At 43.5% G+C, this 15373-nt stretch overlaps 1 protein-coding gene across 1 annotated transcript; it reads left to right on the plus strand.

Moving 5' to 3' along the window:
- Positions 1-486: 486 nt before the first annotated feature.
- rnf10 (ring finger protein 10) lies at positions 487-14026 on the plus strand. Its single transcript, XM_038283242.1, has 17 exons — positions 487-1034; positions 4134-4318; positions 4421-4626; positions 4696-4786; positions 4853-5037; positions 5895-6031; positions 6151-6305; positions 6403-6528; positions 6606-6831; positions 6991-7124; positions 7199-7316; positions 7393-7494; positions 7575-7712; positions 7786-7871; positions 7947-8004; positions 10921-11085; positions 13225-14026. The coding sequence occupies exons 1-17, from the start codon at positions 941-943 to the stop codon at positions 13299-13301; spliced, it is 2283 nt and encodes a 760-aa protein (XP_038139170.1). The 5' UTR covers positions 487-940; the 3' UTR covers positions 13302-14026.
- Positions 14027-15373: the final 1347 nt, after the last annotated feature.

The following is a 15373-nucleotide window of genomic DNA, read 5'->3' on the forward strand; positions in this document are numbered from 1 at the left end:
TTGGTTTTTAACCTTTATGGCATGACTATGACCTGGATGACTGAGAATCTTCACCAGCATTCTAAAGATAAAGTATCCTGTGGATTTTTTTTTTATTCAGAAACTAATAACTAAACTTGTATTTATAACGAACATAACAGGCAGTAGTATGAGAACTACAAAGCTTCTGTATAAGTAGGTCTAGGAAAAAACTTATCTGCCCCTTAAGCAATAAAATATTGACATAGCAGATATCTGTAAATAAATACATCATTAACAGCATATGAAGGCTTGGATTGATTAAAGGTAAGATAATAAATGAAAAAACAGAAATGGGAAACTAATTTTAATCCCCTTAAACCAGTAGGTAACCCGCTGACTAGAATTAGTTTTCGCCTGTTTCCCTTCTCAACATGGCGCCCTCGTAAATTTAGGTCGAAGCTATTGGAATCAGGAAGTCTCGCGAGACTTTGACTGGCAGTGCTATAACAAACATCCGGGGCCCTCTGGTTCCTCCTATCTGGCGACCCGTCGCCATTAGTGCATGTTGATTATTACGGAGCTCATTTTTAGGCAAAATTTGCCACATTGGGTCTTTTTCCAGTTTCCGGGAAACATTTAGCGCCTTGTTAAAGGCGCACTGTTTTCCTTAGCGTGCAAAACCCCGACATTTAAGGGGGTTTTGGCCCCGTTTTGCGAGCTTTCCTCCTCTCCTTCGCCAGGCTTTCCTATCTGAGACGCCATAACCGTGTCTCTGTATTTTTCTCTGGTTTGTTTTGTTGTGAAGATGTCGCCGTGATGGAGTCTCCGCGTTTGACAGCAATGAATCAGGGCCTTCGCCGCCTGACCCGCACTCACTGCAACCCGTTGTTGTCCTCCGTTTCCCCGTTTTGTGCCAGAGAGCTCGGCGGCTCTCTGCCAGAGGCTCGGCCTGATCAGCGCTCACTGCACGGAGACAAACATGGAGAAAAACCCCAACAGCAGCACCAACACCAAGGCTCCGCCCCGTTCCAGCTCCACAGGCCCGCCGCCGGGAGAATCTAAACCCAAAGCAGGTACAGACACACTCTGCCAGCCCGCCTCTGGTGGGTGAAGCTGTAAGATGTTTGTAGCTGAACGTCCCGCGGCCTGTTGGGGCCTAATAGCAGGAGGCCGCCTGCTTATCAGGGCGGAATGACGTCACTTTCAGACACTGCAGCTGACAGGCTTCCTGGGTTTCCCCTCATTTATTTCTCTTATCCACTAATCATTGGTTAGTCACATAATAAATAATCAATTGGGCGGAATATCAGTTCTGGATAAAATAGTTTTCATCAGCCAATTGATGCAACAATTTTCTTAAAGACTCTTCTGAAGTTTTTAGCACTTGAATTGATAAAATTACTTTCTGATGCTTCTGGTCTTTGCTTAACTGTGAACAAATGTGGATTTGACTGTTAAGAAATGTGAACTGTCCCATCTCTGCAATATCCCAATAAAAGAAACCGTTAATTACTAAGGAATAACGTTAAACAAAAAACAGAACAACCTTTATTAAAATTTATTCAAAGATAACTGCATCTCAGTTCCTTATGTAATTTCAGTCTGAACAAAACATGGTCTCTACCTAATAAATGTTTACTAGTCAACAAGGTTAAAGAGGTTTCCTTTTAGATTATTTACCGCTGTTACCCAGTAAAGTCATTTTTGATTACATAAAAAGGACATTGATGCCACCTGTAATATCTGTAACAGTTACTTTGAGTCTTTCACCTGTTCTTGTCCTGTGAGTACACCAGGCACTATGGCAAGCTGTTTGTAGCTTCATTCTGGACAATATTTACAACAAATTCTTCTCTTCTTCTGGTGGCCAAATTTTATATAAACCCTCATGTATTTTTTTTTTCTTAAAGGAAGCAACAACTTATTTCTCTACATTATCCTCTTCCAATAACAAAAACGCTGCTAAAACTTTATCTCTAACCTCTAAATTCAAAATATTTATTTAATGCCCTTAAATGCTTCTAAGTCTATCTTTACTTTTTCTTTACTCAATCATTTTTCAATTTTTACTTTTATTCTGTTATTTTATATCTATTATTACTATTTTTTTTCAAGCAATTTATCTTTTGGAAACTGTACTTATTTCTTGTAGTACAAAAAAGATTTAATAAAGCTAAAAAAATGCTTCCTGGGTTCACAGGAAACCACATCCCATTACATAGTCGGTATGAAGTATATAAATCCTTTAATATAACATGTTCAAATCCATTACAATAAAATTAATGTGTAAATGGAGAAGAATAATACAGATGAGCCAAAAGTGCTAAAAAGTCAGATCCCATATTAAACTGAAATAAAATGTAACAATTTGTTAACTTTTGTTTATTTTTCTAATTATCTTCCGTATTTAACAGCTTTAGCAGCCAAGAGGGTCTTAGGACCAAATTCCGCCTGAAATTACATCTGTGAACTAAAGGAAGTACAGCTTCCAAATTATAGAATGGAAATAAAATTGTTTGTATTTGTATGACAGAAAGGCATTGAGGAATATTTTTCAGGTGGAACCAATATTTTAAATGTCACCATGTCTGATTTATAGGTGATTAAACAAATAAAAAATACAAATATTTAGCCTCGGCAAACCTCTTATCCAAAATAAACACTGCATGAAAGCCCATTAGAAACTCTGGATGAACCTCAGACTTTATAGATCCACATCTTGACTACAAGTGAAGCATTTTTTGGACTGAAGCATGTCTGTTCCACAAAGGTTTTAGTGGGGGGTGAGCTAGGAGGAAATGGGATTTTGCCACAATGCCAATAGTGCAAAAATTGATTTTTCCACTAACAAAGGGGAATATGGTCAGAAAATATGCAGATTTTCATTATTGGAGACCTTCTGCATAAGGCAAAGCCTTTGCTCCTGAGATTTAGTGGTAGTTTAATTGAAATTTACCAATAAAATCACAAAACTGGACAGAAAATAAGAATAACAGAGCAGCTTATGCAACGCATGTCGGTCACATCACCTGAGGCCTGAGCCTCCAGTTTCCAATGATGGTAGCCATTAGGAGGCGGGGCTAAAAATGTATACCTGCTGTTGCATTAATCTCAGAGTCACACATGTCAGGTAGAATTAATTAATTAAATCTCATGTTATTTGTTTACACAGCTATAAAACAAAAAGTAGATGTGAGAAAAAATATTCTTTAACTTGATATAGAAATTTTAAAGCCCCGTTTGAAAGGCGTGTGGATGAAACACCGTGTGACTGTGTTTTGGCCATTTCTATAAATAGATAAACTAGGGATGCACGATATTGGGATTTTGGCCGATATCCGATATGCCGATATTTTAAAACTCATGTAGCCGATAACCGATACCGATACCGATGTTAAAGCTGGACAAAAATAAGTAGTCATTGAAAATAGCAGTTTTGTTATCCATTTCTGACACTTTGAAAAATAATATACTGAAATATATTTTCATATGCTGATATCAAACTGATTTTTAAAAACGCGGTATCGATCTATTTTACTTTCAAAATCTGGTGAAATTTCATCGTTCTGTTACAAACTCTCGTGATATTTTGCAAATTCTTGTGAGATTTTGTTAGTAAAATAGATCGATACCGCGTCAATATATCAACATATAAAAATATGGCAACATTTCGCGAATTTTCGGGGGATTTCGTAGCATAACGATGACATATAGCAATATTTCATCAGTAAAAGAGATTGATATGGTGTTTTAAATGGCAATATATCAGCATATGAAGATATTGGGATATTTTAATGTATCAATATTTTTTCCCTCGTCTTTAGAAGTTTTTAAGTCTGTAAAAAAGAAGTTTTGGAGGAAGAAGTAGTTTTTTTTTTTTTTTTTAGACTTAAGAAACTCAGAAGCTGATCAAATATCGGGTTAAATATCGGTGGGGTGGCCGATGTCCGATATTCAGTTTTAAGGCCGATACCGATAGGGGGCCCCTTATATCGTGCATCCCTAAGATAAACATCAGCAGGGGTCAGTTGGGCCCTGTACCGGGCCATCTGGGCTTAAGGGGGTTTTAATCTGATCCAAAGCTAAGAGCCGCCTCTTTTTAGATGGAAACGTGTTTTAAAAGAAGAATCTTTGCTGCAGTTTATTGAGTCATTTCATTTGTTCTATTGTAGAAGGTAAAAACAATGGAGGCTCCAAGCGCTACAACCGGAAGCGGGAGCCCTCCTTCCCCAAAGCGGAGAGCTTCCCTGGCCCTCGCCGCACCAATTCACAGAAAAGCAAGAATTTCGACAAGAGACCCCCCCAGAGAGGAGGAGGCAGACAGTATGGAGTCACAGGCGGAGGACGCCGTGATGAGGTTGGTGTTCTGGTTGAACCTGAGGCTTCCAGAGTCTCCAGGTTCCTCTCTGTTAGCATGTTGCTCTGTAGCACCGTCTCTGAGAGTTCCCCCCCCCTGCAGGTAGCAGAGACCCACCGGGCCGAGTTCAGCCCGGCTCAGTTTGCTGGACCCAAAAAGATCAGCCTGAATCACCTGCTGAACTTCACCTTCGAACCCCGCGGAGGAACCGACGGCGTCGGAGACGGCGGCCATTCTTACTGGGGCCGCAGAAACAAGTGGGGCCACAAGAACAAGCCGTTCAACAAGGAGCTGTTCCTCCAGGCAAAGTGAGGAGGAGGAGGGTGGAGTCTGCTTCCACAGCCCTACAGCATTCTGAACATCTGTTTTTGTTCCAGCTGCCAGTTTGTGGTGACGGACGACCAGGACTACAAGGCCCACTTCACCGATCCAGACACTCTGGTCAACTGGGACTGCGTGCAGCAGGTGGTGAGTATCAGCCTCCTTCACTCTGCCACCGGGTCTGCATCCAACTAAGGACCGTCGTTCCTGCAGCGCATCTACAGCCACGAGGTGCCGTCCTGCCCCATCTGCCTCTACCCGCCGGTGGCGGCTCGCATCACGCGCTGCGGACACATCTTCTGCTGGCCCTGCATGCTTCACTACCTGTCCCTCAGCGACAAGACCTGGTCCAAGTGTCCCATCTGCTACGAGGCTGTCCACACCGCCGACCTCAAGAGGTGACGCTCCCACACCCTGGGTGTGATTCTGTGTTCCTGTCTAGCTCTCTGAGTGAGGACCATTTTACCAATTTCACCGTCAGATTGAGGATCAGCTGTTGCAAAGAGACGTTTTGTTGGTCCTCAGAACAAAATGTTGTGAGGAACAAAAAGCTATTTTGCTAATGGTTAGGTTCAGCGCTAAGGTGTCATTTGGGTTAGGATTAAGGGCTGGTTATCGTCCTGCAGCAGCGTGACGCAAATATTTTTGATTTATGTCCATATTGAAGCGTTGTCTGCGCTGTTATTCCACGCCACAACGCCAGAGGGCCAATCAGGAACTAGCTGTGGGTCTAGATACGGCCGAGGCGGTGAGGAAGTGGAGGCAAGTCTGTGCGACGACGGAGGGACATGAGGGCCAAAAAGAGCGGGGATCCAGGTGGGAAAAGGGTCCCAGCGTTTTTACACACCTCGCTCTGCTAGCTGCTCCATCTTCACCAGTCGTTTTCCACAATGGCGGCCAGACAAACAAAAGTAGGGTAAGGAACCAAACAGGAAATACGCACAGAGTAGCGGATGTAGATTAGACCAATCAGAGGCCTCCTGTCTGCGGTCTACAATTTAGAAGAGGTGCAGCAGAGTGTCTGCGGAAGGGGGCGGGACGTCTCTGCGTTCACTGAGACAGCTACGCAGATGGCCTGGTTTCGAAGTATAAATCAGCCTTTAGGGTGAGGTGTGCATCGGTAATGGTTCGGGTTCGGCCATAGAAACAACACATGGTCCTCACTATGATTAGCAGAACGAATATGTGTGGGTGTGTTTGGGGTGGAGAGTGGGGCACGTCCAGATGGCGTCAGTGATGGCTGCCTTTGTTTTAGTGTGGTCGCTATGGAAACCAAGCAATATGCAGTTGGGGATGAGGTCACCATGCGTCTGATGAGGAGAGAGAAGGGAGCGCTGGTGGCCATGCCGAGCCGCCAGTGGGTGAAGGTGGAGGAGCCGGTTCGCTTTGGAGGTGAGGAGACCGACCGGCGGGCGGGCGGGGGGGCTACCGTCAGACGCTCTTCTGACCGTCGGGTAGATCAGATGGTGGATTATCCGAGGAAGATGATGATGATGGCGTTCTCTCCTCAGACGCTGCTCTCAGTCCGTACTCCAAGCTGCTGCTGACGTCTCCTTCCCAGGCCTTAAATCTGGTCTCTGAGGAGAAGGGCATCCTGCAGGCCCAGCTGAGCCTGGAGGAGGACTCTGAAGGCTGCTTCATCCAGAGCGCCCTCTGTCTGCTGCAGGTAGGACTGCATCATGAAAGAGCCGACCTAAGAGCCCGGGTAGAGGAGCTGAGGGCGGCGAGGACCTAACTGTTGGTCTGCTGGTGTTTTATTAAAGGAGCAGGAGGAAACGCTGCTGAAGCAGCAGGGGGTGAAACCAGACGACCCCGACCTGTCCCCTCTGACGCCGACGGCTCCTCCGTCCCCAGTGGACGAGGTGGTGATTACCGCCGTCAGTGCCAAGGTTAGTGCAGACTCTAGCTCTCAGGGAGGCGGAGCCAGATCCGCCAGCTCTAACTCCGCCTCCCTTTCCTCCTCCAGCCCGTGCTGCAGTATTCCTCAGCTTTCGATGACGAGTTGGAGGACGAAAAGGAGGAGACTGATGACAAGGAGGACATGGCCGCCGAGCCGCCGGGACCCCCTGATGCCGTCCTGGAGAGCGTCCAGGAGGAGCCCCAGGCGGAGGAGGAGAGTCCGGCCAAGCAAGCGGAGCCGAGCCGTTCCTCTGCTGTGGTAGTGAACGGACCGTACTACTACTTCTACCAAGGTGGGTCTGCTTCCCCAGCAGGCAGAGAACCATTAGCTTTAGCCGTTAGCGTTCTGCTCCAGCAACGATGCTAGTTTAGCTCCAAACTGAGGTTTTCCAGCCTCTGATTGGTCGCAGTAGCAGGAAGTTGAGCTGGGTTTGACGTGCTTTCTCCTCCAGCCGTCGACTGCCAGCAGATGTTCCTGCATCCCGTGAACGTGCGCTGCCTCCTGCGGGAGTACGGCAGCCTGGAGGCCTGCCCCGACTCCATCACCGCCACGGTGGTGGAGATCGTAGGACACACCGTCACCGAGGTCAGCAGACGCTCAGGAACACAGGGAGCCGCTCTCTGCCTGTTCGCTGATGACCTCTGGTTGATTTTTTCCAGGAGATCCGCCGCCGGCACCGCTACCTGGCTCACCTGCCGCTCACCTGCGAGTTCAGCATCTGCGAGCTGGCCCTGCAGCCGCCCGTCCTGTCCAGAGAGACCCTGGACACGTTCGCAGGTTGGAACGCTGCACTCTGCTCTCATGTTGAAGGTTTTCTGGGCGCGTTTCCTCAACCTGTCGCTTCGCCTTTCAGACGACTTGGAGAAGAGGAGGCGTCTGAGGCAGAAGAAGGCGAGGGAGGAGAAACGCCGCGAGAGGAGGATAGAAATAGAGGAGAACAGGAAGCAGGGCAGATGTGAGTAAAGCGTCTCTGAGCTGAACTGGAAGCAGACGGCGTTCTTCCTCCTCATCGCTCCGCTCTGTCTGTCCCGTCAGATCCGGAGGTCCACATCGGACTGGAGAACCTTCATCACTTCCCAGCCTTTGGTTCTCCTCCGCTCTACGGCAGCCCGCCGGCGCAGACGGACTTTTCTCTAGCCCCTCCATCCCCCCTCAGCAGCAGCCCCACCTCTGGTACCAGCAGCTTTTCTCCTCAGAACTTCTGAAAACGCCTCTCTGTTCTTATGTCGCTCCTGCTCTGTTGCAGACGGGCTGAGGTTCCCGAGCCTCAGCGTGAGCCAGCCTCCTGTGGGGAGCCTGGAGGACGAGTCGCTCTGCATGTCCTTCGCTCAGGTACGGAGCCAGCATGGTGCTCAGCAGTTAGCACGACCCGTCCTGGTCTGCCTGTTAACTCCCTGCTCTGTCTAGATGCTGAGGGATGGGAAAGCCAGAGCTGATGCTGGACCCCGGACCGCCTCAAAGAAAGGTACTGCTGGCTCTGAACCTGTGGAGGTAGACGTCTCCTCCAGACGTAGCTGAATCATTAGCCTCATTTATGCTAACCTCTTACACCCTAAGGGGGTATAAATAAATTTCTGCCTGACAAAAACACACAAAAGTAAATAACTTATAGCCTCACAGCTATTAGATTTAAGAAGAAACTTTTGTTACGTCTGTAAAGGTAAGATGTCATAGAATGGTTTTCTGGTGTCAGCACCATTGTAGCTTTGACCCTGACTGAAATATTAGGGACAAAATACAAAATATTTAGCATTTTTTGAACCTCGCCAAAATTTTCTTTGAAATAAACATTGCAAAACACTACCAAAATATTATTTATAGCACAAAAAAGTAGTACAGACTTTTAAATCTAAATGTTGTGTAAAAATATACCAAATTTGGACTCAATCAGATGAATCATATTTATTTTAGAATGGTATTAGTGAGAAATTTCTTGCCATTTTGGCACATTTATCCATAAATGTCACCAAACTATGCCAAATATGTTTTTTACATCAATACTGGGGGTTTGGTAAAATTACAAGGTCACGTAGCAACTGGACCCGCCGGTGGGTCCGTAGGGTTCAAGGGGCTAGCCTTTTGAAACCGTGCCGAGAAGGATAACCGATATAACCGTTGATTTTTTACCTGCTATGTTCACACCGATTTGAGCTGCGAAAAAAGCTTCTGCTGCTTCATTTCTGCTGCTCGTCCTCATTCAGGTCAGACGTCCAGTAAAGTCCAGATGTTTCTGATGCTCCTGTGTTCGATGCCAGAGAGCAGCTTTGCTATATTAGCTGTGATCAGTGAATAAATAGTAGTTTGAATATGTTTTTAAATGACAAATTCTACCTAAAAACATGGTCTGTGCAGTCAGTTCATATTTGCTACTTTTTTCTTATTTTTGTATGGTTTAGTTTTGTAAATTTGCGTGTTTATTCTCGTAAATATGCCATTTTATGATGCTTGTACCAGGTTAGTTCTGATGCGCGGCTGAAGCATCTTTGCTGCTCTAGCTGCGTGGTGTGAAAAGTGGCTCTGATGCGCGGTGGGCGGAGCTACCCTATCCTTTCTCTGCCTGGAACAATGGCAGCTATATTAGCTGTGATCAGCGGGTAAAAAGTAGTTAGAATCTATGTTGAAGTGAGAAAGTCCTCCTGAAAACATGGTCTGTGCAGTCAGTTCATCCAGATTACCATCCTGCCTTCAAAGATTATTTCTCTGTGGGAGCCGCTGACTCCCTGCTAGCTCCCAGATCAGCTGCTCTGATTGGTTGATGAGGCGCATCCAGCAGAAAAAGTTCAATTTTCCAACGCCACCAACAAAATCAGCTGAATAAGTTATTGCTGAAGAGTCAATGAGTCGACGCAATCAGCTGGTTTTCCTTAGATAGAAACTTTGAATCAATCTGACTGGATTGCAGCTGAATTAAAAATTGAATTGAAATTAAATATGATTCAAGAAATTGAAAGAAACCAACTTCAGGTGTCTAGAGAAGGGGGGTTCAAGTCCAGTCCTCCAGAGCTACCATCCTGTAACTTTTAGATGCATTCTCTTCTCTAACAAACATGAATCAATCCCCTCATTGAGCCCAGCAGAGGGAAGCTAACCAGCCACTCATTTGATTCAGGTGTGTTAAAAATGGGGTGCATCAAAAGGTTGCAGAATAGTAGCTCTTCAGGACTGGACTTGATCACAGCTGGTCTAGAGAATCCTAGAGAGCAGTAGTACCGTAGATCACCACTAGGAGGCTAGGAACCACGCTAGCGTGGTGTGTAAAAGCTCGTAAGGAACCGAGCTTGGGTCAGTTAACCGTGCTGAGTTCGGTTCCGTACGAGCGTTTGCACACCAGGCTAGCACGGTTAGCATGAGTCCGAACTGATCGGTTTCAGGAGATTAGTGTAAACGGGGCTAGGGGAACCGCCTCTCTGCTGCAACAGCAGAGACAGGAACCAGAACCCCGTATCAAAGGGCAGTGCTGGTTGATGATCATTAAATGAAATATATAACTGTAGTTTGGGTTCAGTTGGAAATGATAGAATCCTTTATTTTAGTTCATTATGTCTTTTCAGTGTTGATCTTTCTCCTACCACCTGGATCAAAGCATTACCTAATATGGAAATGATGTGATACCGCCACCTAGCAGCTTCTAGGCCCCAATCATAAATATTTCCATATGTATTTGGAGGCGGCGTCCATCTTGGATAGGGCAGTTTCTGTGTCCTATGTTTGAATACACATTGATGTAGTGGTTTGGTTTTATTTACATAAAGAAAATAGGAATTTCAGCCTTTTTGTGAAATCAAAACCAAAAAAAAAAAAAAAAAAAAAGCTTTGGGTTAAATCAGATCCCATCCGTGGTTAACGGTGAGAGGCTATGGGGGAGGGGGACAGTTCATGATGACTGGTTTAGACCAGCTTCACCATTAAAACCACAGAACAGAACCCTCCTATACCTCCCTGCACCAGTTTGAGGGTCCTGAATATAATAATGCTGCCACCGCCGTGCTTTAAAAGGAAGATGTGTTTAAAAAGCAAAAAAATGCTCCAGCTGGTTTATACTGGGATCACACTGCAAAAAAATTGAAATCTAAATAAGTCATTTTTGCTTTAAATAAGTGCATATTCTATTGAATTGAGGAGGGAAATGAGACACTTTGCCGATGGAACAAGACAGTTACTTTGTCTTTTTTTTTAGTGCAAATTATCTCATTATCTAATTTTAAGAGTAAAACATCTTATTTACCTACTCAAATTAGGGTTAAAAACACTTAATTTAAGATATATTTTACTTATTTCTGGATGAAATCTGATGGTTCCATGTTTACTGAGGGCTTCCTGGTCCAGGTTCTGGGGCCGTTCTCTGCTTCCTGATCAACTTCACTGTTTCTCTGGTTTTCAGATCATCTGCTGGCCCCCCCGGCAGCAGACAGCGACGGTGAGAGCGACGGGTCTGATCGGGTTCCTGTGCCCAGCTTCCAGAACTCCTTCAGCCAGGCTTTTGAGAAGGCCCTCCTGCAGCTGGACAGCGGCCCTGCTGCCCCCCCCCAGCCTGCAGTGGAACCAGGTCAGAAACGGTCAAACCCACTGGTCTCTATTTATTCACTGGATCTCTGATTGCCCGAGAAAAAGTGAAGCCGCTGTCCGCCATGTTGGTACTCCCCACTCCCACAGAGACGCGCACTAAAAATGCCTCCCTGTGCAGCATTTGACTGTAAAAAAGCAGTTTTCTGGCTGCAGGAGGACGATCCACGGGTAATTTCACTGTCAGTGGATGAAATAACCTAGAAAAAAAGAAAAAATTATAAAATATATATATCAGGGGTTGACGTTAAGGACAAGTGGCTTTCACATTTCATTTGCCCAGAAACTATTTTTACTTGCCCAGTATAATGTTCGATCAATATAGTTCCTAATATTCATTTTTGTATATATATCAATGAAACATGTTTGTTTTTTGAATGTTTTTTGTAATTCAGTATTTTTTTAGTTTCCAGGTTCCTGGTGTGTATCTGCATGCGTCAGATAATGAACTCCAGCCTACATTACCGTGTTAACATGCTTTTCCATCCTTCCTGAACATTCTTTGCAAACTAAACTTTGCTTTAAACTGTTGTGTGCTTGGAAAAATATAAATTGTAATGACAGGTTAAAAACTTACACTACTACTACTCACCAATTTAACATGTTTAGCTCTGTAACATTTAAATGCACCACTGCAATGTCTAAGAGAAAAAAAAAATAATTTTTTAATGTATGACCTGCATCACTGTATAGAAGACTGCCATATGATAGAAATATTTACACTGTGCGCATACAATTATTATTATTATCTTCCTAATCCCTGACTGATCATTTTTAATGTAGCGTGTATTATAGTATAGATTAAATTCATCATCCAGCTGCTGCTCTGCAGAATTCTCTCCCCAAGAGCTGAATCACGCCATCTAGTGGAAAATCACGCGAGAATGTGTACCAAACAACAAAAATGGCACCGGCAACACTTCTGGGTCGTTTTCAGCGAATGTCGGTGATTTTAAAGTAATTTTGAGTGATATTTTTTTTTTGCGATCATTGCTCTTGCCCGGCGGGCAAATGCAATTAAATTTGTACTCTCCCAACAATAAAAACTACTCGCCCCGGGAGATCGGGCGATGGTTGACATCGAGCGCTGTATATATATAAATTAAGTGTGTTTATGTGTAGGTATGTTGCATGCATTACCAGACATTTAAGATGTAATGACCATAACTATGTCATAAATCCATGCTTATCACATGTTCATCATCAATTTAGCACTCTTTATTATTTGCTCCATTAACATATTCATTTTATTGTGATGGATTGTATAATATGTTATATTACATGATTTATAGACTTCATTGACGTCATAATAACTCTGCAATGTGATGGGCCTGTAAATTTATTCTAAGTTAAAGTTAAAGCTACAGTGTGTAATAATTACAGGGATATACAGTCAGAAATGTAATATATTATACATACCTATGTTATTTATCATCATCTACGAGCTCAGCCTCTTAACCTTAATATTTGCGTTGCCTTAGAATTCGTTATTTATAATTACATAGGAGCGGGTCTCGCAGCCATGGAGGCAGACATCTTTGAGCCAACAAACTAGCGATTGCAAGATCGCCCATTACGCTCGAAAGTAACTACGGCAAGTTGAGAGAGATGAACTGAGACGGTACTGAACACACAGACTAATGAAATACTATCTGTAAAATTATCTATGTAAACAAACCTCATCACTTGAGAAGGTAGGTGATGCGGACGTCGTGGAAGACATTTGTCCCGTAACGCTCGCCGTACTGTTGGGGGGGAGAAACGGTGGGGGGGAGATGTTCATGTTGCTGCAGTCTGACCGCTAGATGTCGCTAAAAGTTACACACTGTAGCTTTAATCTACTGATGCTATGAAACAGCCGTTCTGTGTCAAAGTGATGAATTTATCTTTATTTTAAAAGTCTTAAGTTCCTCTGAAAATGAGATCATCATGGTTTTTCGATGCTGTAGAGCACAGATTGTTTACATTGCAACAGAGTAGGGAGTACCAATATGGCGGCCGGTGGCTTCACTTCAACCCCGTACTACTAACGGGCAATCCAGTGAATAGAGATCAGTGGTCAAAACGCGTAGTGTTCTAATCCGATAGCGGCTCATCTGAACTGTTTCCTGTCTCGTTTCAGACGAGAAAGGAGGAAAGAAGAAGAAGAAGAAGAAGCAGAAACTGCTGTTCAGTACATCCATGGTTCACACCAAGTAGAACACAGCTCGCTAGATTTGTTTTGTCTCCTTCCAGCTTTCAGAGTGGGTTCCACCGTGAAGCCAAAGGTCCCTCATCCTCAGACCGATGATGCGCATCATTCCGGGTCACCTGCAGACCCGATGCCACGTTAACCACTAACATAGATCCAGCTTCTTCGTCTCCTCCATGACTCCGCCCACAGCTTCCAGGACGCATTAACAGCTGAAGGTGCTTCATACCACAGTAGCAGTCAGCCAGCTGCATGTGTGATGCACCTGAAATCATTCTGACAACCTACATCACTAATAAACCTTCATGCTTAGCTGGAGCTGTTAGCATTTTACTGATCGCTAGACATCTAGCCCCGCCATGAGAAATCTATTATTTCACCTCAGAAAACAGTATTGTCGACTAAAAAAAAACGTTCTGGTTGCTCTCTGAAACATCTTAAACATGCACTTTCTTTCATTCAGCTAATCACGCTTTATTTTCTGATTGGGAATGTTTACTTTGACTTTATCCCCAGTTTGATGGTTTTTGGCCCTTTTTTCTTTTTGAGTGTTTTAGGTTGTGTGGAGCTGGAGGTTGAACTCTTGCTTTTGAAACGTAAAGAAAAAAAGTGAATTGGATATTTTAGTTTGAGGGTTCTTCAATTCACTTGTATTTTTGAGCAGGTTGATGGGCTGATGGCATAATTAGTATGTTGAAACAAATAAAGATTTATGCACAAATGTTCGCATTCATTCATGGGTGTAGTTTCTGCTTTGGTCCACATGGCGGCAGTGTTACGCTGCCTTAAACGGACCTTAAGTTGGAATGTTTTTTAAATTATCTTTAATAGAAATTTTTTTTGTTTTTGTTTTTTTTTATCTTTTTTCTCCAGAAAGCTTAAATATATTTATAGCTTCATGTGAAGAGTTGGTGTTTCATGTTTAAGGTTTGTTTAGACTTCGATGTCTGTCAAGTTATTCATTTCTAGCATATAAAAAAAAAACGGAAGTACAATGAAAAAAATTATGCAAACTCTTTTGACATTTACTGAATCATATTTATTTAGTTTAACAATTGTTTTTTGTCCTACCCTGCTAACATGAAACCATTGTCTTAAAGTGACGAAAGGTGATTAAGTAAATGCCAAAAACGGTTGTATTATTTCTTTTCAGTGTAAGAAACAAACCCATAGGGTTAGGATCACTTGATGGTGAGTCCTTCCTGCTATGTTGAGGTATATATAGATATAGATATAGAGATCTATCTATAGATTTATAGATCTATATATGGGTCTAGAGAGAGAAAAAAAATTGAACTTAATTGATCTCAAAAAGGAGAAATCCACCTCTACATTTAACCCATTCCCCTTGGGGAGCAGTGTGGGCTCAAAGGTCTTGCTCAGAGTTCAGGCTGTGGGGATAGAAGGACTGGGTACTTTATACAAATATACAGGTGCTGGTCATAAAATTAGAATATCATGAAAAAGTAGATTGATTTCAGTAATTCCATTTAAAAAGTGAAACTTGTATATTATATTCATACATTACATACAAACTCATATATTTCAGATGTTTATTTTGTTTAATTTTGATGATTACAAATGACAACAAATGAAAATCTCATTCATCATATCAGAAAATTAGAATATTACTGAAGACCAATAAAAACAAAGGATTTATAGAAATGTTGGCCAACTGAAAAGTATGAACATGAAAAGTATGAGCATGTACAGCACTCAGTATTTAGTTGGGCCTCCTTTGGCCTGTATTACTGCAGCAATGCGGCGTGGCATGGAGTCGATCAGTCTGTGGCACTGCTCAGGTGTTATGATAGCCCAGGTTGCTCTAATAGTGGCTTTTAGCTCTTCTGAATTGTTGGGTCTGGTGTATTGCATCTTCTTCTTCACAATACCCCATAGATTTTCTATGGGGTTAAGGTCAGGAGAGTTTGCTGGCCAATTAAGAACAGGGATACCATGGTCCTTCAACCAGGTACTGGTAGCTTTGGCACTGTGTGCAGGTGCCAAGTCCTGTTGGAAAATGAAATCTGCATCTCCAAAAAGTTGGTCAGCTGCAGGAAGCATGAAGTGCTCTAAAACT

Source organism: Cyprinodon tularosa, unplaced genomic scaffold (genome assembly GCF_016077235.1).
Source record: "Cyprinodon tularosa strain WSP-4 unplaced genomic scaffold, ASM1607723v1 ctg1045, whole genome shotgun sequence".
Classification (NCBI taxonomy): domain Eukaryota; kingdom Metazoa; phylum Chordata; class Actinopteri; order Cyprinodontiformes; family Cyprinodontidae; genus Cyprinodon; species Cyprinodon tularosa.

Excerpts from the sequence above, each read along its gene's own strand:
- rnf10 (XM_038283242.1), top strand. The coding sequence starts at position 941 with ATGGAGAAAAACCCCAACAGCAGCACCAACACCAAGGCTCCGCCCCGT. Across the intron at positions 6,832-6,990 it reads GTACTACTACTTCTACCAAG|CCGTCGACTGCCAGCAGATG; the intron begins GTGGGTCTGCTT and ends TTTCTCCTCCAG. Across the intron at positions 11,086-13,224 it reads CCAGCCTGCAGTGGAACCAG|ACGAGAAAGGAGGAAAGAAG; the intron begins GTCAGAAACGGT and ends GTCTCGTTTCAG.